The sequence below is a fragment of the Saccostrea echinata genome, unplaced genomic scaffold (genome assembly GCF_033153115.1).
Source record: "Saccostrea echinata isolate AGI-Se365-2 ecotype Australia unplaced genomic scaffold, CSIRO_AGI_Sech_v1 ptg000023l, whole genome shotgun sequence".
NCBI classification, from domain to species: Eukaryota; Metazoa; Mollusca; class Bivalvia; order Ostreida; family Ostreidae; genus Saccostrea; species Saccostrea echinata.
The window spans coordinates 13,426,438-13,452,500 of record NW_026889772.1 but is presented as its reverse complement, the minus strand read 5'-3'; the positions used below and the strand labels follow the sequence as shown (position 1 = coordinate 13,452,500).

Here is a 26,063-nt window from a genome sequence, read left to right as displayed (position 1 = left end):
ACTCTAACATATATAATTACACATTATTGATCCTCATGGATTAGAAAATTTTAAGTTAATTGTTTTTAATTAACAGTAAACGGTAATTGAATAAAAATTATTTAGAGTAAGATTTAAAAATTTTACTTTAACTCATAGACAATAAGTACAACTTACAACAAATTTTACTTTAACTCATACACAATAAGTACAACTTTTTTTTTTAAAATAAATTTTATTTTTTAGCGCTACATGTTTAGCGCTAATTTATGACTACGCCAACCACTCCATACCCGGTGATTGCGCTAAATTTTGAATACGTTAATTTATGTACACATACAGTATATCTTTCTATAACATCTGGAGTACCCATCTCTTATTTGCAGCTCCTTCTATACCACAGCATAAAATTTAATGAGACTTTTATAGAATCTTTATTACTAATTCCATTTTGCAACTCCTGCTTTCTTTTTGATCGGACAGGTATTTTGGGTTTTCCATAGCAAAATCTTGATATTGATTCTTTCTGTTATATTAAGGGTACCCTTCTCTTATCCTTAATTCCTCCTATCCTACTGAATAAAATTTCATGTGACTTTCATATAATCTTAATAACACAGTGTCAATGTTCTGATAAGACAGATATTTGGGGTGAACTCTGCCTTTATCCTCATATGGTAGTGGGGGAATCATTTTGTGAGCTCTATGCTCACAGTACTTCTATAGTTTTAATATCTAGATCAGTTGTATTTTAAAAGAGTCCAACATAGTCTTTTTCCATCATTTACCATGAATTCAAATGAAACTGCCTGACTGCTACATGTTGGAATTTAATGTCTTGATAATAATCACTCTTGAAAATTTATGTATTTCGGTATATAGATTTAGCCTTATAAATTTTCATATTAGAGTTTAGGGAGGTCAAAATATCAAAGTATGAAATGCAGCTCTAAATATCATTGTAATGGGGATTGAGTATGTTGGCCCTGTAGCTCAGTAGTACCTGCATGGTTAGCTTGGGGTCCTGGATTCAAGTCCCAGTCTGGTGAATGCTTCTTCCTGCCTTTTATATTTGGATCAACCCAACAACAATGCTCAAAAGTGGTTTAGACAAGTTTCAGTGAGGTTTTCAAGGTTGAAAACCTCCAGAAAAGGAGGAGGATGTGTATAATGGGGATAGGAAATAAGGAATGTTTTATTTTGAATAATTTATCTTTTTAAGCAATATAAGTCAAAGATAGATGCAGAATTTTGTAGATCTTCTGAAAATTCAGACAGACATACATCTCTGGTATGTCTATATCCTAATTTTTTCCCAGGAAGATACAGTTCTGCGGATCAAAGATACTCTCATTAATTTTGAAGTTTGTTTAAACTATATTTTAGGAATCCTTTGACTTGCCAGCACCAGGAATGTACTCTATTCATTTCTCAGCTTTTGATAAAGCAGGGAACCACAAAACAGGAAGAAAAGTCCTTCTTTATGACAACATTTCTGAAGTCACCACCAACCCTTCCAAGGTGACAAGGGTCACCACAGCTACTAAGGAAACAAGTTATGTATGGGTTACCAAGGATACCAGATATGTGGATATAATGTGGAGAGACAGATTTCGTAATTCCCGCCATGAAAACAATCGATGGCTGAACAGTGTTGCATCTACTACAGGAGTGGAATCAAAATATGATGATCATTATGGAGAAAGACAAAGCAAGGAGATTCCAAATGTTCATGGTATGTTTGTTTCTACTTTAACGAGGTTCACTCCTGAGCTTTTGAGCAGATTTTTATCTTAACCTATATTTTAAAAATTATGCATTATGTTTTAATTCTTACAATAAATTTGGATTCAACAATGCCAATTAAACTATATTAAGTTAACACTCCATGATTAAATTCCATACCAAAGGCATTAAGTGAGGAACTATATTTTGTGGCGGAAGGGTTTTTAGAAGAATATGATCATTTTTTCTCTTTCGAAGTATTAGTTTGGATTCCTATTTTTACAAGCATTCTGCGCACAGATTTATTTTGTACAGTGAACTGTTTTATACTGGTCCTTAATTATATATCAAATTAACTGTCATGAATTCTATCATCATATTTGATAAATATAACAAATATATTGTGAAAAAACAAGGAAAAAAATAGCACTAATTTAAGCTTAAAATTAGCACTATTTTAGTAATATCTAAAAATCAACATCACAGACCCTCACTTTTAATTTTATTTCCTAAATATAACATACTTTTAACCATTCTTCTTAAATTCAGTAAAATGTCATTACGTTCAAATGATTTTTTGCTTGTTAAATTTTTAATTCCAGCAAAATGAAATTTTTTGAGTGCAAAAAGGTCAAATAATTATGCATGCGGAGTAATTCGAAATTTTTTTCATTGTCACAAATTTTAATGTGTCTATTCACCATGAAATAAGACTGTGTTTGTTCTCATAATTTATTTGAATAAAAAATATTGGAGGAAAAACTTTAAAAATTGATTTATGTGTAAGACGTGTTTAGAGTGCAAAAAGGTCAAACTAAATGCTCTGTAGCGCCAAAAGAAGCGCATTGACCCCCATTTTTTGTTTTGATTTTTAATTAAGCTATGTGTATAAATACTAAAATATACTTGATAAAAAATTCTCATTACTTTTGATGGCAGGATCCAACCTCCTTAAGATCTAGTAAAACCACCATACCTTATCTTTGCCCTACAAGTTTGTTTACATGTACAGTATTAAATATTGTAGGAATCACCTAGTCTATCTGGTTGTTCAAATGATATCTAGACCATGAAAAATGAAGAAAAAAAACTTTGATGGTTATACATGTATTTGACAAAATGATTGGATACTTTGAAAGGGTGTGTTATGACCATGGCTCAAGGTTACTAGGATTAGTTCAAGACCATAGCTAGAATCATCTTTTATATGTGTTTTGTCAATGAGGAAGCATTGAATGCTCTTTTATTACTTATTACCAGAAAGATCATAGGTCATTTTGAAAAGTTCAAGGTCACTAGTGCAAAAAATATGATGTAAATGTGTTTTATTTTGTATATAAAGTATTTGGTGGAAATTGATTTTTAAACTAGTTAGCAAAGATGTGCTTTCTGAATGTGCTTTATATTATATATATCTACAAGACATTTAGCAATGTAATTGATTTATCAGAAGCTGCTTTCAGTAAAAGACACTTAATAGCATACACACCAAATTTAATACATATTCAGTAAATCATATGTGCAAATTTGGGCTTTTTAATTGAGAAACGTTGGAAAATTTGCATTCCTATTGTCTGTAAATGTGTCTTGACATTAGAAAAGTTTATTTTGAAATGTGAACTTTGTTATAAAATACAGTGGTAGCTCAAACAAATTCCACACATATTGAGTCACCATGAAATCTAATGAATCCACAATATAGAATGTTTATTAGCTCACCACAACAAAGTTAGGGGAGCTTATGTGATACCCTTGGTGTTGGCCCATGTTAAAATTTTTGGAGCAGTTTTCTTTTTAAGTAATTCTATGCCCTAAATTAATCAGAGATGCATGGAAGATGCTTCTAGTGTGTTTCATTGTACCAGTCAAGGTTTCAGATGCTGCAATTTCAGCTAAGGAATGACCAGATTAATGTTTTAAAGCAAGTTAAAGTTTTGGGAGCAGGTTAAAGTTTTTGGAGCAGGTCTCATTTCCAAGTAACTATAAGCCCTATGTTGACCAAACCTGCATGGATAATGCATCTATAAGGATGCTTACTACCAGGCTTGCTTCAGATTCTGGATCTGACCTACATTTTCCGGATGAGTGACCAGGTTAAAGGTTTTGGAGCAGATCTCATTTTTAAGTGTAACAATATGCCCTCTGTTGACCAAACCTGCATGGATGATACATTTAAGAAATCCGATGGACACTACCAGGCTTGAATCAATGCTGGATTTGACCTACATTTTCTGGATGAGTGACCAGGTTTAAGTTTTTGGAGCAGGTTCATTACCAAGAAACTATAAGGCCTATCTGAACCAAACATATGCATATATTATGCATCACGTGATGAACACTGTCAAATTTGCTTTAGATGCTGGATTTGACTTGCATTGTCTGGATGAGTGACTAGTTTTAAGTAATGTTAGGTAAGTCCTTTCCCATTCCCAGACCAAAATTGCATAAATGTTACATCTAGGGATGCACACTACTAGATTATTAATTTAGTGTTGGACTTTGCTTTACTGAAAGACAACATTTGTTGAGGTGAGCTTTGTAATCTCTGATTACCTATGTTTAACTACGTAATTGTAAGAACATTTCAAGACTTGTGTCTTTTGTGAATTCACTCAACATAATGATACACTGTAGTACATAATTTTTTTTGCAAGGGTTGTAATACATGAATGAAAGGAAAATAGGGCTTGCTATTTCTCATTTACCATTGATTCAATAGAACTCTGAGAACAAAACATGTCAGGGATGAATACATTTTATCCATATTTTGCAATGTTAAGCCTGGACAATTATAAGTACATGAATTACAAGGATTAAATAAGTTGGAAAAGATGTCTTTCTATTCAACTTAAAAATAGTTGAATTTTTTGATGTTGATTTCCTGTATTTATTTTATATTTGGGATTTCCCTTTTATAAAACATCAGAAGTTACTACTACTACAGTCAAACCTCATTATTTCGAACTCAATGGGGCCGAGAAAAATATTTGAGATATCGGAGGATTCGAGATATCCAGGGTAAAATACTTAACAAATAAGGAGTTTGGACTTCCAAATCACTTCGACATATCCATAGTATTTTAGATATCAGTGTTCGAGATACCGAAGTTCAACTGTATATGGATCTTTTCTTTTACAGCATTGGTGGATTTCAAAGTAGCATATAATGTCACTGATACAGTTAGTACTGTTGACTCCCAAGGTTTCACATCAGTGTCCTCTATCTTTAAGCAAGGTGACCAGCTTAATTTGCCGTGGACTGATGGGAACAAGTTGGATGTAACTGTACGCGCAATAGATGTGCTGGGTAAATATCTGGATGAATCTGTAACGGTTTACAGAGATGCATCACCACCTCATATCGAGGATTTGTGGCTGACACGTGGAGATAGATTGAATGTCAGTGTTCATAGAATCGAAGACTTTAAGGAAATGACGTAAGAATATGTCAGTAGTTCACTAGTAATAAAGGGGTTTCAGAGTTAACTTGAGATTTACTTCAGACAAAATTAAAGGGTTTATGTATTCACCAAAATATTGATTTATTCAAAAAAATTCAGACAAAAGTTTTAACTTGCCAACAAATTAGTCTTAGAATCATATTGTAAAACTCAGGGTTGAATTTAAAATCACCTTTGTAAACAAGATTCATTCCAACTTTCCAAAAACCTATTTAAAGGATAGAGTGGATTGCATATGACCATCACAGTGGACTGAACAACATTGCCTGGAGATTGTTTGATAACTTCACAGGGTTAGATGTACTGCATGGACATGAGGATATCCCAGCTCAAGGAATGGCCAATGTAAGCAGTGCTTATCGCTTAGAGCCAAATATGAAGTTAAATAAATTTACATGATAAAAGTAAGCTTTTAAAAGAAAAAACAACTAATTGCATTATGAACCACTTATTTGAAATTTATTCATGATGGTAATTGTTGCATAAGACAACATCAATTTTTGAAAGAGAGACTTTCTTTATTGAAGTTATATTCTTTTGGCTAGGTGGTGTTAATGACTTAAAAGCCTCTCACATTTATCTTGCTTTCAGGACACAGAAGAATGTGAATCAAAATATGGAAGCTATCCTAGAGGAGCTAACTGCTATGAAACTCCATTCTGGGGAGCCTACCACAAACATTTTCAAGTGAAACCAGCAATCAAATCAAATGGTGGACTTGTAGATGGGAAACACAAAGGCGTGCATGATTCTGATTATTACTTGGAGGTGACAGCCACAAACAAGGCCATGCTGACCACCGTACTGTCCAAGAAGGTAGGTCAAACTGAACACTGTACGGCCCAAGAAGGTAGGTCAAACTGACCACCGTAATGTCCAAGAAGGTAGTTCAGACTGACCACTGTATGGTCCAAGAAGGTAGGTCAAACTGACCAACGTACTGTCCAAGAAGGTAGGTCAAACTGAACACTGTACGGCCCAAGAAGGTAGGTCAAACTGACCACCGTAATGTCCAAGAAGGTAGTTCAGACTGACCACTGTACGGTCCAAGAAGGTAGGTCAAACTGACCAACGTACTTTCCAAGAAGGTAGGCCAAACTGACCACTGTACTGTCCAAGAAGGTAGGCCAAACTGACCACTGTACTATCCAAGAAGGTAGATCAAAATGACCACCATACTGTCCAAGAAGGTAGGTCAAACTGATCACTGTACTGTCCAAGAAGGTAGGTCAAACTGATCACTGTACTGTCCAAGAAGGTAGGTCAAACTGATCACTGTAAAGTCCAAGAAGGTAGGTCAAAATGACCACATACTGTCCAAGAAGGTAGGTCAAACTGAACACTGTACGGTCCAAGAAGGTAGGTCAAACTGACCACTGTACTGTCCAAGAAGGTAGGCCAAACTGACCACTGTACTATCCAAGAAGGTAGGTCAAACTGACCACCATACTGCCCAAGAAGGTAGGTCAAACTGACCACTGTACTGTCCAAGAAGGTAGGTCAAACTGACCACCGTTTTGTCCAAGAAGGTAGGTCAAACTGACCACCATACTGTCCAAGAAGGTAGGCCAAACTGACCACCATACGGTCCAAGAAGGTAGGTCAAACTGACCACTGTACTGTCCAAGAAGGTAGTTCAAACTGACCACTGTATGGTCCAAGAAGGTAGGCCAAATTGACCACTGTATGGTCCAAGAAGGTAGGCCAAACTGACCACCATACTGCCCAAGAAAGTAGGTCAAACTGACCACTGTACTGGCCAAGAAGGTAGGCCAAACTGACCACTGTTCCGTCCAAGAAGGTACGGCATCTGATAGAAATATAGCCAATAGGTCATTGGTCACTCATTCTTCTGATTGATGATCTTATTAAGAAGTATCCTGTTTATAAATGTAGGATACACGAGTCATATTAAATAGTTGCCTCTGAAAACAAAGATGATAAATAAAATCATTGATTTAATTTGAGCAGTTTAATTTTATAGTGCCAAGCCACAAACTTTATAACCCATTGTATGTATGTTTACAGTATATCTTATGAATTTTAAAGAAAAAATGGAAATATCTTTCATTAATGGTTTGCTATTGTTTATTGAGACCTTGCACTTTCCTTATTTTTATTCCTTAATCTGCTGCACTCTATGCATATTCTGCCTGCAGATAACAATAGACACTTCCCCTCCCCACACTGGGATGGTTGAGGATGGGATACCTGGAGGGGATGAGGTGGACTATCAGCAGAGTAAGACCCTGACTGCCCACTGGGAGGGATTCTTTGACAGGGAGAGTGGGGTGCTGTTTTATCAGTATGGATACGACACCAAACCTCTCAGTGCCTCAGCCTTTTCTCTGGAGGCTAGTGGAAATGTGAGTATAATTCAGCTGTACACTTGTCTTCAATTATAAAATTTTACAAGAATTGGAAATTTGTGAAGATATCAGTTTACACAGTGATGCTTCGGAACATGTGGATAATTAATTTCAATAATAGGGACCCCAATCAAATAGTGCAATGTTTTCACTTTTATAAACTAATATTTCATACATGTACATCCATTATTTCCTAACTCTGTGATAAAAAATTTGCATCAATCTCTCAGGGTCAGATTTTTGAGACCTACTCGATGCACGCCACCCATACTGTGACTACAGAGGGACAGTATTACATCTGTGTTGTGGCTTATAACCGTGCCCTAGAGCCCTCTGAGCCTGTGTGTTCAGATGGAGTGATGGTAACTACAGCAGTGCCATCTGTACAGGAAGTGAATATAGAGGGAGCCACAGTCACTGGGGGACTAGTTACAGACAGCAAAGACTTCTGGATTGTTACCAGTAATAGGTTCAGAAGGCTGATTAAAGATCCCACACCTGATTGCACGTAAGTCAGTCATCAGTAAATATGAGATTTTAAATTTTTCTGCTGCATACTAGTTTTATCGGGGTTCTGTTCAGAATTAGAGAAAGATAGAATTGTCTTAATAAAAAGTTCACATTTTGAATTTTAATTTGGTTATTAATGGTTTATGAATATATATTGTTTTACATGTAATCCTTCCTTTAAGTGCCAAAGCTACAGTTTTACCTGACCTTGACCTTTTACCTGCTGAGCACCATGACAATGGTACATTTGTAACAGTAAATGGCAGTGTGTTTTGTGCTAACTCAACAGGATCACCTGATAAACTGAGTCCCATGTTATCCAAATCATCACGGGTAAGAGGGGTCATTTTCAATAATACAGCTTTTTTGAATGATTTTACTGTTTGGAAAAGTTATCTAATGATGCGTGTTGAAGTGGTAAAATTGTTGTTTGGGACACTTTTATATAAATAGTGCACGTTTTCGAGGGTAACAGTTGAAATTGACACCCCAAGGAAAACCATTGTCAACCGACGCGTCAGCGGAGGTTGACAATGGTTTTCCGAGGGGTGTCAATTTCAACTGTTACCCTCAAAAACGTGCACTATTTATTTTATTATACTGAATGTCTTATTGATTTCGGATGTCATAAAAAAATTCAGAGATCGTCGTTAAGTTCACGCTTAGAAAGCTTTCAAACTCCCCGCTTCTATTTTTCTCAATAAGAAAGCTTCAGAAAAGATTTACCAACCTCTCTATTGTTTGTTTGCTACTCAAAAAGTCCTTTATCATCTAAAGTTTGCCTCGCAAGGATGTTTCGTCTGTCGTTTGTTGTTTTCAAGTAAGCTACATCGGACGCAAGCTTTTATTGACGTCGTTTATTCGGCTTCTTTCAAACGCACAACTGACGTTTTGAGAATTCTACGGTGAACCGTACGCGCATGATTTGAACGCATGTGATATTTTCGTAATGTTACCCGTTGTCAAGTGTGTTGCTAACGCTGAGGGTAACATTACGGATTGTTAAATGCGTCTAAACCAATCAGATTTTAGTATTTAACATGAAAGTATAATAATATGAAATGTTAATTGTTACATAATGACATGCCCATTTCTTTAGAATTGATAAAGTAATTTTTTATTTGTCGCAATGTTTTAAGACACCCAACTCTCTGAGACTAGCAACATGAATTTTGCTGAAATGGGGATTTTATGAAGCTGGGAGAAAGAGTTAGAGACTCTCTGTTTCTGTAAAACTCATTTTTTGCTACAAATACATGTTTGTACATAATTACATGTATCTATTTGTCATGTCTATTGGAGTTATCACAACACGTATATCAATATAACACATGTTTATATGGTGTTTATGTAGACTGCTAATCTGATTTGCTATGGTAATTATGGAATACCTGTTCTACAGGTAATTTGAATGAAGCATGTGAGAAAATTAAAGACAACCAATAGCTCTCTCTCTCAATGCAGACTGGCTTTTCCCCGCCCACTCGCCCCTACAATAGACCGTTTTTGCTTTTCTAAAGAAATGGGCATGTTATTATGTAACAACCATCATTCAAAAGAAGCTCAAAACTTTCCATTCAAAAGGAAAATTGTACCACTTATCAAAGCACAGTGTAGTGAATTATAAATGAGAGTATAAATTTGAAACATGTCTGTACTGGTACTTAAGTTTTCATGTTTTAACACCTTGGTTGTATAGAGATACTTTTAAATGTTAGAATATGAAGGTTTATAAGCTGTTAAAGATATAAATGTTTTCACATTTACATTTTAAAGAATTTCAACTGCTAATTAAAGAAGGTGAAAATACAGTAAAACCTAGATTTCTTGAACATATCAAGTCTGTCTGAGAACTTAAAGATATCTGAGGGTTAGAGATCTGGAGGTTGAACATTGCTCAACTGTATTGTATATGAATTCAAACCAATAAAGCTTGATTATATTGCTTTTATTGAAAATATTAGATTTCTTTTTTAATTCTGTGCAGCTGTTTTTGAGTTGGCTACCAGTTGCTAACCCTGGCAGTGTCCATGATTATGAAGTGGGATTTTCCTCTACAGCTGGGAGTCCTGCCCCAGACATCATGGCCTTCAAAAGTACCAAACAGCACCCCCACATCCATGTGTATCACACTGATGTACCTGATGGATCTGAGTTCTACACTGTCATCAAGACAATCAGCAAAGCAAATGTGGAGGGAACTCAGGTATGTAGCTACAGTAACATTAGGGAATGTGGAAGAAACCCAGGTAAATAGCAACAGTAACAATAGCAGATGTGGAGGAAACTCAGGTACATAGCAACAGTAACATTAGCAAATATGGAGGGAAATCATATATGTAGCAACAGTGACATTAGCAAATGTGGAGGGGACTCAGGTATGTAGCAACAATAACATGAACAAATGTGGAGGGAACTCAGGTATGTAGTAACAGTGAAATTAGCAAATGTGGAGGGAACTCAGGTATGTAGCAACAGTAACATTAGCCAATGTGGAGGGAACTCAGGTATGTAACAACAGTAACATTAGCCAGTGTGGAGGGAACTCAGGTATGTAGTAACCCTAACATAAGTAAATGTGGAGGAAACTCAGGTATGTAGTGACAGTGGTATTAGCATATATGGAGCAAACTCAGATTTAGCAACAGTAACAATAGCAATATGGAGCGAACTCAGCTTATGTAGCAACAGTAACAATAGCAATATGGAGCGAACTCAGCTTATGTAGCAACAGTAACAATAGCAATATGGAGCGAACTCAGCTTATGTAGCAACAGTAACAATAGCAATATGGAGCGAACTCAGCTTATGTAGCAACAGTAACAATAGCAATGTAGAGAAAACTCGGGTATGTAGCAACAGTAACATTACCTTTGTTTCTGTATCAATGCAATTTTTTTGTCACTCAGCTACATGTACCATACAAAACAGATCAAATGCAGGAATTAATTCATAGTTTTTAGCTCACCTTATCAAAAGATCTGAGTGGGTTTACTCAAATATTTCATTGGTTCAAGTCCTCTACTTGCATTGTACTGAAAGTACATTGGGCAACAAATGAAGCATTTACTGTGGAATCATCATTGTTCGTGGGGGACCAATGTTCGTGGATTTCGTGGTTCGCCCTTACCCACGAATTAACATCCCCACGAACGTTTATTTTGTAAACATATTGATTCATTGAATTGATCATTTAAACGAGTGACCCACGAAATTACGTTCCCACGAACACGTAAAAACCCCTGCAAATTAAAATGATTCCACAGTACTCATGTGACTGTTAAGACCCATGGACCCATTGTCAATTCTACAATTTATAAAATATCAACAAGATGGGAATTATATGCTGTAAAGGAACTACTTTTGAGATACAGTGTATATATGTATTTTTTCCCTTGTTGTACAGTCCATTGGTCCATGCTTCATGGATACCACACCTCCAGTGTTTACAGGACCTATCAGTGTCAGGCACTCAAATGGATTCCTAACTGCAGCATGGGGAGCGGGTGCTTTTTCTGATGCCCAGGAGCCTTACCAACTGAAACTAGAATTTGCTATAGGTACGAGTGTGTTGTAATATACTGATATATTGTTATATTGTGATATTTAGCACAGGATGAAATTACTTCATTCAGTCGACGGAATGGTAACTGAATGGCCACAGAAAGATCACTGAAAAGATCCTTTCCCGTGACTTTTCCGTGGTCTTTCAGTTACCATTCAGTCGACTGAATGGCAGATACATTTCAGTGGCCTTTCAGTTATCTTTCATTTGTATCTTTTTATTAAATAATGCATGCTGGGCTTATTTTTTAACTTAGAAATTTATTTCAAGTTTTCTTCGTATAATGGTGTTAAATTAATCTATTTCCGAATTAAAAAAAATGAAAAAAAAGTGAATATAAGAAGAAAAAAATCCTGCAGAAAGCAGGAGTTGAACGGTGGCCTCTCGCTTGATAGTCCATGACGATATCAATTACGCCACGGCGTCTTGTTGAATAATATGAGATTTAAAATCAATATATTTGTAGAAAATGAATTGGGACACCCAGTTCACCTGTTGTATCGAGGAGCTGGGAATGTGTATATATCTTGTATACATTTTGTATATTCTATGTTAATTGTGCGGATTTTGGGGGCTGACTAATTAATTACACATCTCTTATCGGGATGTTGACAATTATCGGCCATGGGCACCTGTTTTGTTGTTGTTGTTGTTTTTTTCCAAAGAAATGATTCAAGATGGATCTTCACCTTGGAAAACATTGTAAATTCTTAAAACGATATCTTTTAACATGCTAAATTATCGTGTTATCGGCGACGGGCACCTGTTTTGTTGTTGTTGTTTTTTTTTCCAAAGAAATGATTCAAGATGGATCTTCACCTCAGAAAACGTTGTAAATTTGTAAAACGATATCTTTTAACATGCTAAATTATCGTGCGATTTTAACAATCAAGAAACAAAATTTACAATATTAAGGTCCTTCCACAAGAGGCATAAATTATTAATTCTGTTTAAGTAAAATAATTTTTTAAACGATATCTTTCAGAAGCTAAAATATTGTGAGATTTTAACAATTAAGAAAGAAAATTTACAGTATTAAAATTTCTTGTAGAAAAGGCATAAATAATTAATTCTGTCTCGTCTTTCATAACCAGATATTTCCATGAAAACTAACCGTCTTATACACTGTGTTAGATGGATATAAAAATAATGAAAAACTATTTTAAATTAAGCTGAAAAATAAGAAAACTTTTTTCTCTTTTTTATTTTAAGAGCATTTTGATCGATATCCTCAATCCTTTTTTTTCAGATTGACTGTCTGTTTATCCATTTAACAACTTATCAAATTGAATGAGCTTGTGAAAACATTCATCACAGATTTAGAAATTTTACAATAAGACAATTCTATTCCCGTTAATTAAATTCTGATACAAATATTATTTTTCATCATTTGAATAATTTTTTTTTCTTAATCAGTTTTCATGAAACAAATTAGATATTCCAAAATCAATTTGAATTTTATGATTCCACAGATGAATTGTAATTTTTAATGTTAATAAAATTGTAATTAGACATAAATGTTATAGTTAATAATCACAATTTAACATTTTAGTAAACAATTTAAAGACAATTGAACATCTAACCATTACCAGTTCTACATGTACGTATCTGAATTTCATCACAATAAGAAAACAAAAACACATTAATTTAAAGATGTGAATAATTTTATTTAAAAATTTTTTAAGGAATAATTACCGATAAAACTTGTGAAAAGCCAATGAAAAGGCCGTTGAATTACGACTGAAAGGTCACTGAAAGTTGACGGAAAGGTCACTGAAAGACGACGGAAAGGTCACTGAAAGGCGACAGAAAGGTCACTGAAAGGCGACTGAAATGTGTCTGCTGAATGGTGACTGAAAGGTACCTGAATTGTGGCTGAAAGGTAACTGAAAGGTCACTGAAATGTACCTGCCATTCAGTGACTGAATGGCCACTGAAAATTCACTGAAAGCCGCCTTTCAGTTTTATCTGAAAGGTCTAGTTTCTTCCTGTGTAGTGTAGATGCAGTAATCAAGAAGTGCTTTTCATTTCCTTAGTTGCTTGAAGTTTTGGAACCAGAGTTAACAGGAGATTTTTTTTTTTTAATTTAAATTGAACAATTATTTTTTAAAATATCTTGATTTATTTTTTTATAAGTCTTAATGTGTTATTAACTTAGACAAACAAGTACTTTATAATGAACAGGACACTTGCCAAGACAAACAGATGTGCAGTCATACATTCCACTACAGAGTGGTGGATCCTGTGTGGTGGGGAACCCTCCAACCTGTACAGCCATTGCTGTATCAGACACAGAGTGGAGACTTCATGGACATCAGACGTATTACGTCACTATCAAGGCAGAGAACTCTGGTGGTCTCTCAACATATGCCGTTTCTGATCCATACATTCATGATGTACAACTGGCTACCAAGGGAGTGGTGTTTGATATTCAAGCATCTGTAAGTTTCTTGATTTGAAAAATTAAAAGATATAGGCCTAGGTCTATAAGACTTTTGTGATAAAGATGCTTTAATTTGCTCATATTTTTTTATTCTCTTATCAGGTTTTGATAATTTTGTTTGGTATTTTTTTAATCAATAGCTCCCTTATATTTATCATTTTTTACCACATATCATTTTTTTTAGCCATTGTTACTAGTACAATTGTACCTTCTGATTATTTTGTGTGTCAGTTTCAAATTTATTCTCAGACCTTTTCAATTTTAATCAATTTTCAGAACCTAGGTCAAATGCCTTTCACCGTAAGTAATGTTTTATATACAATACATGTACCAGCCAATGTACAGTAAAACACGCTTATAGCGAACACACTTATAATTAACTGACGCTTACAGCGAAGTGGTTTTCATTCCCCGCGACTTTAAACTGTATTGTAATACAAACGGATATAATGAATTAGGTTTATTACGAATGAAAATCATCTGTCCCTGGCACTTCATAATAAGCATGTTTTACTGTATTTTTGAAAGATTTTAACTTTGCAAATTAATGTTGAAACTTCAGTTGATATGAAAAAAAATATGATGTCATTCTAAACATTAACAGGACATAGAGGATGTAGATTTTATGACAACAAAAGGCAGCCTGACAGCCCACTGGGAGGGCTTCTCTCACCCCCACCTGAATGTTACATACAAATTCCAGGCAGGTACCACCCCAGGTGGTGCAGATGTTGTGCCTTCTTTAGATGTTGGATCTATGGATTCTTATTCTGCTACTGGTCTAAGTCTACAAAATTTCAAGGTATATGATTTGTTATTTATGCAGTGTGATTAAATGCAGAAAATGAATTTAAATATCTGTAGATTAATTTTTTGTGCATGTTTGAATACAATTTTAGACATTTATTGTTTATAAAAAAAATTACTTTTAAAAACATTATAGATATTTGTATGTCACTGTCATGATTTCATATTTGTATGAATTAATACAGTGGTGGTGTTTAATCTTCAGTTTATGAATGAAACAGAAAACTTAATTATGGTTCATATGCTTTAATCTTCAGATGAAAGTGTAACAACTACTGACACAATGTAGTTGTCAAAAGTAACATGTTGCTAAAACTTAAATTTCTAGAGTAATACTTTCATATATGTACGTACAAAAGTAAAAGAAACAAAATGTAAATCTCATCTCTTTTGGTTACAGACCTACTATGTGACAATAACAGCTGTGACCTTGTCAGGCAGTGTGACTGTGACCTCTGATGGGGTCACAGTAGTACAGGAGAGTGCTGTGTTATCAGGGATAGACATCAATGATGGAGAGCTCTGTATTATGACAGGTTCAAACCACCACATTCTTTATTGGTCATGATTAACATTTTTATCCATTTTAATCTAATTTTGACAATTTTTTTTCTCCAAAACTGGTATATAGTGTAAAGAATGGCAGATGATCTCGATATTTATATATTAAGAGGATGCTACATCCCCCCAACCCTCCAATAATTTTGTTATATGTATTTCCACATTTTAGTTATATGTATTTTCACATTTTATTTACGTTTCAGTTGACAATGGTACTCTCTTCAAACACCATTATGAGGTAAGCACAGTGACTTCAGCTATTGCTACTTGTATTTCTTTCAGCTAATCAGCTATGCTATAGGTAGTTCTGATCATTCAGAATAAACAATCTTTAATGTGTTTCCAAACTGAATCTCTCAGCCTACTTCTGACCTCATTTTAGGACAACAGGAAGAGGTGCGAGAATGACACTGACTTCCAGGCATCTACAAACACACTACAGGCCTACTGGCAGGTTCCCACAGACATGGAATTCTATACTCCTGATGCTCATTTTGCTATTGAGGAAATGTTACTTGGCAGTAAGCATCAGCAATGTTTATATAAATTTCCGTCTTTTAGTAAAAATTACTCCTTTCTGATAGACACTATTGAGGTGTGATCTGTGACAAAATTTAGAACACGAAGAAAATTTTGTTCCCATTTTGTGATGACTTGTAAATGAATAAAAAAAATTATGAAATAATGTGAGAAAATTTAATTTCTATAATATCAATATGCAATTTATTTTCTTTCGAGATTTGTGGAACACTTTAAGGGAATACGAACATATCCGCAAGCATAATGAAGCCAAAGTGACAAACTTGGATCTTAAACCTGGAAGAACATACAGAATGGCTGTCAAACTGTGTGCCATAACCACATGTTATGATCCACTGTACAGTGATGGAGTCATGATACTGGCTAATCCTCCTAATAAAGGGAAGATAACTGTGGAACACCAGAATACCACTCAAAGTGCTGGACTCAAGGAAAAGGTCTACTTCTTGCAGTTAATGGAAATCAAATAAAATTTGTTTGAGAAAGTATTTATTGACATTTGAATTACTGTAACACAAGTACTCATGTAAAAAAAAATTATCAGAAAATTTAAGACAAAAAATGAAAAAAATACTATCAATCATTTTAAGGCTTAAAAAGTTTTTGAAAAAGAGCTTTTCCCTCCTACAAGTTAACTGAAAGTTTACTGAAAGGTAACTGAATGGCAGAGCTCTACCATTCAGTCACTTTTCCGGACCTTTCAGATTACTGAATGGCAGAGTTTCATCCTCCCATTTCATTTTTTTTTAGAGAACAGTAAATATTCCAATGTCGAGTTGCAGTTGACTTTTCAATCTTTATCTAAGTTCTGCATTTTTTTAGATAATTGTCAACATGGATAGATTTTATGACCCAGATGTACAAGATCAGGTAGATAAATATGATGTAATCGATAAATATGAATGGGCCATCACTGACAACTCACACGTGGGAAGGACTCATACTGTATGGTCAGAAGTCACAGGGATTACAGTGACACAAGCGGGAAAAGGGGTAGGCTTTCCAAATAACCCTGGATAGGATTTTCATGTACCCATTAAGGATATACTCAACGTACCTTACCTACTGATAATTTTTCAAGATGTTCTTAATATAAGATTATAGTGCCATCAGATGTTCGAAGACAAAAAATTAGCATGTATTACCAAGGGTCTTGAAAAGATATCAATTGATGAAAATTCTTGTGTAATTTAAAGAAAAATATACAAAAATTACTAAACATATATTCTAGGTGTTTTGTTCATCCAAACTTGTTTTAGAAGAAGTGTACAACAGCATATATAGACATTAAAATGTAGCACACCGTTCCTTCAAGTGTTGGAACTCTTCAACTCCAGGGAAAAAGACAATAAAGTTCAAACTACGTTGCGTATGTCCATAAAATCATGGTTATAGAATTACTGAAAAAATAATAGAATGGTGTCTTGTGATACAGATGGCTTCAACTAACACTTGAACTACATGAATATAACAAATGGGATGACTTCAGCATATCCATAGTCTACTTCCCCTATTTAATGTACTTATAAGTAATATTCCGTCATCATCTGCATAATTATCTTGTTTTTGTCTCCCAACTGATTTGGTTTGCAAGAGCATGTTCTGAGTACAATGATTTTTTTTTAAATGATATAGGCTACTGATAAATAAGTTGATGTTACAGGGTATTCTACATGTGCACATCTTGTTTATCTATAAAAAATGCAGCCAATGAAGCATAAACAGCAGTGAAATTGGATTTGTAATTTATGTTATGTTGTCACAGATGCAGTTTGAGGTTGAGCTGGAGGGGCAGTTTGACTTCTCTAAATGTCGTCGATTTGCAGTCCGTGGGTATAACAAGGCTAAGCTCTTCTCCTCTGTCTCAGCGGACATTAAGGATTGTGAAGCTTTTGATCCAATACTGATCAAGCCAAAACATGTACTGGATGCTGTAGGTCAACCAGAGGCAGACAGAGGTAGGAGATTTTTGTCAATTTTATGAAAAATATAGAATTTATTGGGCATATTAAAAGGTTTTACAGATATCTACAATCATCAATAGGTGTGCCTGTAAATATTTTTAATTATTTTGAATGTTTCTTGAATGACTTTCAGCAGTTATAAACTGTGCAGTATTATCGATTCAGATGGATATGGACAAGCCATTTTCCTTGAGAAGAATGCTCGCTGGCCAGTGGCCGACAAGGATTATACACCCAACATGAACTACCTGTCTGCAGTGTGGCCACAGCTCCGATACAGGTCCTATGTGGTGGCAGTACTAAATGCCAGAACAGTAGATGCCACCACATACTATCAGCAGACTAATGCATTGACTCTCTCTGATCCTTGTAGCCACCCAGATGCCATAAAATGTAGCACAGTAGATGGTAATTTTTATTATAAAAGTAGTTCAGAAAAAAAAATTATTGAAGCAAGAAAGTTGAATATTTGTTTTAACATTGTTAATTTTGAAATGCATGTGTGTTTGAGAGAGAGAAAGAGAAATCCAAGAGAGAATTTAAAGAGAAAAGAGAATGACAGTGGCTACCGGTGTCACACCAAAAAAAGGAAAAGAGGTAAAGAGTGGTACATGAATTAGATTTAAACAAAAATGTTACTGAAACAGAACATATCTGTTAATTTTAGGGAGAGAATTTGTCAACTTTAAATTCAACCCTGGTGAATTGGTACATGGTCAGAGATACATAATTTGTATACACACAGTGTATACAGAGATAAAATTTGAGGAATGGACCCAAGTCCTGCCAGAGTTAAACACCTGTAGTGATGGTGTAGTGGTGGATCTTACTCCTCCAACACCTGGTAAGGTGTGGATAGGAAATATCCCAGGGATGCGGTACCAGGTTAGTTTTAAATTTCAAGTAGGCAAATAAAGATCATTTTAATCTATAGTATATTATAAATATTTGTAATGGATATCATTGATGATGGATTGAAATTCTTTAAATGAGACTTACAAGTAATTTCTTGATTCCATGTGCAGTTGTGTGTTAGCATATGCTTAGAGTACTCTTTGTGTTTTAGACTTCTACCACAGATATGTACATCAACTGGCAGACATTTGAAGACGTAGAGGAAATAAGTGCAATATCACACTCAACAGGCATTCAAGATTACCAACTCGGCATAGGTACCAATTATATTTCATGATGATTCTACACTGATGAAAAGTTAATTTTCTATACATAAACTCATTGTACAGTCAATTAGTTTTAGGCATTTACATATTTATAATAATTATTGTTTACAGGTACCACAATAGGAGGGAATGATGTGGTGGCTTTCCACAGTGTTGGGGTGGTGAATCATGCAGTTCTACATGGCCTCTACTTACAGTCTGGCCATACCTATTATGCCACTGTCAAAGGTACATGCATGCAATACCTTTAATATATAAATAGGAATTCAATAAATATTTATTAAAGAGCTTGTTTGCAATACATGTAATTCTTTAGGTACTAATGGGGCAAAACAAAAATATATGTTTGGTTTTCATAATATACTTTAGAAGTTAGAGTAAGCTTACATCTAGTTAGTTAAATTTTGTGGTCACTTAAAAAAGAAATTAGAAACACAAACACACACAAAGATTTCTTTCTAGATTTGTCAAATTTTATCAATAAAAAATCCTAGTGGTTGCAACACAAGAAATCAAACCTTTTTAGGTCATCTGCATCACTCTTTTGTCTTAGTGTACATGTACATGTATGTTGTGGAAAGACTCTTTTTACACTTCAGGAACATTGACATCTAGAATATTTTTGAAGTACACTAGGTTTAACATATAAACAATTTGCCTTAAGAATGCAGCTTAATTGCAAATTAAAGATCATTTGCAGCCATGGACTACGCAGGAAGAGTGACAACAGTGACCTCTGACCCTGTAGTCGTAGATACTTCCACTCCACAAAAATCTGATGCTGCCATCACAATAACTGGAAGGCACTTTGTTTCCAATTCTGAAATAGAAGCTTGGTAAGGAAAACATTGAAGAATTTTTTTATCGTTAATAATAGAGTTACAAGAGAAGTGATAAATGATTTTTGTTGTAGCTGGAAGAAGGTCTTTGTTGATCCTGAGAGCACAATAGATCATTATATGTGGGCAATAGGTTCTGAGCCAGGGTATGATGATGTCATGGATTTCACCAGAGAAGAATCAGAGTGCGGAGAAAACAGTCCACTAAATCCACTGGATCTGAAAGAGGGCCATGCTTACTACATCACCGTCAAGGTATCAGTTTCTTTTTATCATTAAACAATAGAAATGTTTTTTGCCAATTTATTTTTTTGCAATGAAGAAGTAGTTTTAATTAAGGAATGTTTTTAAGTTTTGTGTGAGTTATTGGTGTGTAAATTTACATGTTCAAAAGCACCAAAAATATACTCAGTGTTTGAATTTCTTGCTGCCCTATATTGTCATATTTTTATTAACGTCTCTGTAGTTCATTGTGATGTCACTTTTATGCTAGTTTCTCCGTGTATATTTCTATGCATGAGTATACACGAAAATGACATTCAAATCAATTTCACAGTTAGCTTAGTAGAAAAACATAGCAAATGTCAATATTTAACAAATGTCCCTCATTTTTGAACGAAGACATGTCTTCTGCATAAGTGCTTCATGAAAATATGTCTGTTTTAGAATTCTTAAATTTTTATATCATTCATGAACATTTCAAAATGAAAGACCTTACTTACATGTATATTTGCTTTCTAGATAATAAACTTGATCATTCAAATGCACAAAAAAATTGAAGAGAAAGGATTATTTTTTCCCCATATTACCTTGGAATATTTTGAAAATTTGCTTCTAAGTTAAAGTAATTAATGTGACATCTTTGTTATTTTCCATTTAGAGGGAGGATAAGTTGAGTGATGTTATGTCATGATTTTAAGAATTTATTTAACAAAAAGGATTGTACTTGATCCTTCTTTGTAATATATTTAAGGGAGGAGAAGAGTTCAAATACATGTACAAAATATTTACAGTAAAATACTATAGCAAACATGCTTAATATAATAAAATGATGCTTACAGCCAAATTATTTTCATAATTTATTCATAAAAATACAGTCTGAACTTAACGGATATACCAAATCAGCTCATAACAAAGCAAAATTGTCCGTCCCTGGCACTTCGTTATAAGCGTTTTTACTGTACATTAGTAATGTCTCTCCTTTAAGATTCCTTTTTAACAATTTAATTAATAAAAGTTCATACTCTCATGAACTACCACCTATGAAGAAGAATACACATTGACAATATTAAAAAGATGTGTCTTGAAATATCATATAAGACTTTTTTTGCAGGCAATCAACAAGGCAGGCCTAATGTCATCAGCTACATCCTGGGCCTATAGTGTTGACCTTTCACCTCCTGTGGCTGGCCACATTTATGATGGAGTCCCAGGGTCTAATCATTCCGACATTGACTTCCAGACAGACATGTCATCTTTAAATGTTTACTGGGAGGGATTCCACGATCCTCATTCAGCCATTAAGGAGTATTACGTCAGTGTAGGAACCTGTCCTGCTTGTAGTGACGTCATTGGCAGACAAGCTTTAGGGATTGTGAATTCCTTCAAACTGGATCATGTCCACTTTGGAGCTGGTTTGATCTATTATACATCTCTGACAGCTTGTAATACTGCAGAACTCTGTACCACTGTGATGACCGATGGAGTGATGATGGACAATAGCCCTCCCAGTATGGGGCTAGTGATGGACGGAACAAGAGATCAGGACACCGAGTATCAGTCCATCAGGTAATGGTCAACATTCATTTTTTTCACTTGATAAGGCCTGAAATGTTTTTCTTTTTGTACTACTGTAGATGTGTGGAATAAAACGGTTTCAACTTTACATTCATTATTTCTCAACATAATCATATAAATCATATAACAACGAGAATGTTTTGCAGAACTTACATAGGAGCTAAATGGCATGGCTTTGTTGACCCCCAGTCTGAACTTGACCATCATGTGTGGTGGGCAGGGACCACCCCTGGAGGAAATGATATCCTCCCAGAAAAAGACGTCCACTTGGCTACAACTGGGGTAGTTTTTAATTTGTCACCAGAACTCCCTATTGGCAAGCGTGTTTATGTTACAGTCAGAGCATATAACAAAGCTGGTAAGTCTTAATTTGTTCAAATCTACCAGAATAGTTTTACTGTTTAAAATGTGAAAGTGAATTGTGCAACTGTAGAAAATATGTAAGTAACAAAAAGCTTTTTTTCAGAAGAGATTGTACAGTGTATAAATATTGGGATGAATTTATTTCTTGTGCTTACATTTACAACATATTGTGAGATGTTTTCAAACACAGAAAATTAAAAGATAAGTGTTATTCAGTATTTTTGAATCAAAATACATTGTAATTCTTCATCAGGTTTATTTACTGACTCAACATCAAATGGTTTCTTGGTGGACACCACAGCTCCAGTCATTTCCATGGGTCCAAGGTTTGCCTCAGACTTTAGCCTCGTGTCAGATACACAGTTCTACAGGACACTGATGAAGGTGGAGTGGTCAGTGAATGACCCAGAATCCCACATAGAGAGACAATATCTCTCTGTAAAATCTCACATTGGGGGAGAGTTTGATCTGGCATCCACTAAGGTGAATTTAAAAGTTATTGTTGTCAATATTATTCACTCATTTTTAGGTTCAAAGCTGGATTGTCATATACAAACAGCTTCTGGTGTTTGTAGGAAAGATATAAAATTAAATGAAGAGATTGAGTAATATGCTGGAATAATGTAATGGATTTGATGATTTGATGCTCATTTTTTTTATGCAGGTGAATGGAATAGCAAGAGACTTTATCCTAACTGGTATGAAGTTACATGATGGTGTGACTTATTATGTAACTCTGATATCCTGTAATGGAGCTCAGATCTGCAGCTCTGCTACCACTAGTGGTTTGATGGTGGACACCACCCCTCCATCCAGAGGTAGGATGTCTGTAATATGTAAATTTTTTGATATCATTTTCACTTGACTCATGTGAAACTCTGTTAAAAAATTTGAATTGTAATGATCATGTATGAAAGAGAAATTCATTGTCCTGGATTTAACAGGAATGTTTGCTGTTGAAACTGACCATGCTGCCAACTTGACCAGACACAGTGATGGCTGGATGACATGGGAGAAGACAGCAGTCAATCTGGCCTGGCTAGGCTTTGCTGACCTTCACTCCAAGATTTCCCATTACTACATCAATGTAGGATCAGTCTTCATGGGCAATGATATGAATGAGGTAGGAATTTTCTGTTCAGATCCATGATATATTATCAAGTATACAATGTATTGTGTTTCTGGAAGGGGTTTTGAATTTTTTTAATGCAACAGAAATAGTTTATAAACAGTGTCAGGAGAAAATGGATTGACAGTTACACACATGCATAATTTTAATATTAAATGATTTTAAAAGAATATTTTTTCCAATTGTTTAAGACATTTAGTATATGTACAAGTATTCATAAGTAATCAAGAAGCAATCCATTTATTAAAATGATTCAGCTATTCCAACCATATTCCCTTGATAATTGTGCTTTTACATTTGAAGCAATCCTTAAGAGAAAAGCTTGTTTTGCAGGAGCCAGGTCAGCCAGTAAGAGTTGAATATGTGAATTCAGGGGAGGATAAGTATGATGAGGGAATCGTACAGACTTCTAAAGTAAAAACCAGTAGTTATGATGCCAGTCAGAAATACTTTTATATCAGCATGTGGGCAGTAAATAAGGTTAGTTTAATTTAAAGTGGTCAGCTACAGATCTGCAGCTCACTGGTCTGACAAAGATTGGGATGGATGACCTGAAAGCTACTGTTCTGTGCATTCAAAGTGTACATTTTTAATGTCCACACAAAAATTGTGCATGGTTCTCAAGGTATATCTCCATGTTTTTAAACTACCATTAGGGCAGGCCTGCTCTAGGAATAGTTTTACTCAAAATGTGGAAATATTTGCATGGGTTAAATTTTTGCTAATTTTGAATCTCAAGAAATTTATCACCATGCTGTTTCAAAGTGATATACCTTATTACAGATTTTATGTGTGTTTGGCAATATAAAGTCTTTAAATTCTGCAAAATTAATCCCCATGGAAATAGCAAAATTTTACCTTGTGAAAAAGAAATCCACTTTTATAGTGCATTTTTATACCCCACGCAACAAGTTGCGTGAGGTATAATGTTTTTGACCTGTCCGTCAGTCAGTCTGTCAGTCCTGTTTTTTTTGTCAGTGCAACTCCTCATAAACCGCTGCACAGAATTTCGTCAAACTTTGCAAATATTTAGCACACAATGTGTAGATGTGCATATTACCAGGAAATTCCGATTCCTTTATTTTTTCTGGGAATCTCGGCACTTTTCAACTTAGATTTTTGGCCATATCTTGAATATAGAGATGAACAGTTTGTCAGCGCAACTCCTCATAAACCGCTGCACAGAATTTCGTCAAACTTTGCAGATATTTAGCACACAATGTGCAGATATGCATATTACCGGGAATTCCTATTCCTTTATTTTTTCTGGGAATTTCAGCACTTTTCAACTTAGATTTTTGGCCATATCTTGAATGTAGAGATGAACAGTTTGTCAGCGCAACTCCTCTTAAACCGCTGCACAGAATTTCGTCAAACTTTGCAGATGTTTAGCAAACTTTGCAGATATTTAGGACACAATGTGTAAATGTGCATATTACCAGGAAATTCCGATTCCTTTATTTTTCTGGGAATTTCGGCACTTTCCAACTTAGATTTTTGGCCGTATCTTGAATATAGAGATGAACAGTTTGTCAGCGCAACTCCTCTTAAACCGCTGCACAGAATGTCATCAAACTTTGCAGATATTTAGCACACAATGTGAAGATGTGCATATTACCAGGAAATTCCAATTCCTTTATTTTTCTGGGAATTTCAGCACTTTTCAACTTAGGTTTTTGGCCATATCTTGAATATAGAGATGAACAGTTTGTCAGCGCAACGCCTCTAAAACCGCTGCACAGAATTTCGTCAAACTTTGCAGATATTTAACTCCTCTTAAACCACTGCACAGAATTTCGTCAAACTTTGCAGATATTTAGCAAACTTTGCAGATATTTAGGACACAATGTGAAGATGTGCATATTACCAGGAAATTCCGATTCCATTATTTTTCTGGGAATTTCGGCACTTTTCAACTTAGGTTTTTGGCCATATCTTGAATGTAGAGATGAACAGTTTGTTAGTGCAACGCCTCTAAAACTGCTGCACAGAATTTGGTTAAACTTTGCAGATATTTAGTACACAGTGTGTAGATGTGCATATTACCAGGAAATTCCGATTCCATTATTTTTGCCTTAAGAGTTTTGCCTAATATTGAAGGAACTTATCAGCTAGGTACAGTAGTATGAAAATCCACTGGAATCAGCTTTTGTAATGAAATTTTTTGTGAAATATTTTATGACCTTAAAAGACTCCTATTGATTTTGAGATCAAAATATTAATGATTTAACACACACACACACAAACAATCTTGGATAGTTCTCACCCCCCCCCCCCCATTGGTGCTTTGCCTTAAATAATTTCATATGTACAGTATATAAACAAATTCATAGGACTACATCATAATTTTGTTTCCATCAATTATTTAAATGTGTAAATTGTCATGTGTTGGACATGGACTTGCACTCATTTACAAATCAAAATCACTGAGGAATTTAAATAACAGTTTGTCAGCATAACTCCTGCACTGAATGTCCTGAAACTTTCTAGGTATTTCAGACATAATGTATAGATTTGTATATTACCAAGAAATTTTGATTCCATTATTTATCTAGAAGCTTCAGCCCAATTAAATTTGTAACATACAAAGATTTGAATGTCCTTGTATGCAAGAAGTTTTGATGATTTTTTGCAAGTTGTGTCCCGTTTTGAATTATACTTGTGTTTTTAAAATGCACTGTGCCATTCATTACGTGTTGCATTGTCGAGTTTTGGGGGAGCGTGGGGTATGTGAGCTTGCTCTCTTTTTCTTTCATTTATCTTTTGAAATATTTTTAAACAAAGCATCTTTTAGCAAAGTTTAGATTTAGAGCAGCTTTGCCCTGGTGAG

General features: G+C 34.8%; 1 protein-coding gene across 1 annotated transcript in view; it reads left to right on the top strand.

Moving 5' to 3' along the window:
- Nucleotides 1-26,063, top strand: part of LOC133191306 (uncharacterized) — a 66,273-nt gene that overhangs the window by 21,650 nt on the left and 18,560 nt on the right. Inside the window, exons 9-38 of the mRNA XM_061327055.1 lie at nt 1,366-1,714; nt 4,844-5,141; nt 5,384-5,510; nt 5,757-5,981; nt 7,325-7,531; nt 7,765-8,042; nt 8,227-8,377; nt 10,032-10,250; nt 11,451-11,604; nt 13,794-14,050; nt 14,329-14,352; nt 14,657-14,854; nt 15,260-15,395; nt 15,624-15,658; nt 15,803-15,941; nt 16,159-16,397; nt 16,783-16,953; nt 17,726-17,918; nt 18,090-18,332; nt 18,592-18,809; nt 18,991-19,096; nt 19,217-19,333; nt 19,806-19,941; nt 20,019-20,199; nt 21,278-21,732; nt 21,888-22,099; nt 22,358-22,587; nt 22,769-22,922; nt 23,049-23,227; nt 23,567-23,713. Coding sequence (XP_061183039.1) covers nt 1,366-1,714; nt 4,844-5,141; nt 5,384-5,510; nt 5,757-5,981; nt 7,325-7,531; nt 7,765-8,042; nt 8,227-8,377; nt 10,032-10,250; nt 11,451-11,604; nt 13,794-14,050; nt 14,329-14,352; nt 14,657-14,854; nt 15,260-15,395; nt 15,624-15,658; nt 15,803-15,941; nt 16,159-16,397; nt 16,783-16,953; nt 17,726-17,918; nt 18,090-18,332; nt 18,592-18,809; nt 18,991-19,096; nt 19,217-19,333; nt 19,806-19,941; nt 20,019-20,199; nt 21,278-21,732; nt 21,888-22,099; nt 22,358-22,587; nt 22,769-22,922; nt 23,049-23,227; nt 23,567-23,713 — 5,778 coding nt within the window. The remainder of the gene's footprint in view (nt 1-1,365; nt 1,715-4,843; nt 5,142-5,383; nt 5,511-5,756; nt 5,982-7,324; nt 7,532-7,764; nt 8,043-8,226; nt 8,378-10,031; nt 10,251-11,450; nt 11,605-13,793; nt 14,051-14,328; nt 14,353-14,656; nt 14,855-15,259; nt 15,396-15,623; nt 15,659-15,802; nt 15,942-16,158; nt 16,398-16,782; nt 16,954-17,725; nt 17,919-18,089; nt 18,333-18,591; nt 18,810-18,990; nt 19,097-19,216; nt 19,334-19,805; nt 19,942-20,018; nt 20,200-21,277; nt 21,733-21,887; nt 22,100-22,357; nt 22,588-22,768; nt 22,923-23,048; nt 23,228-23,566; nt 23,714-26,063) is intronic.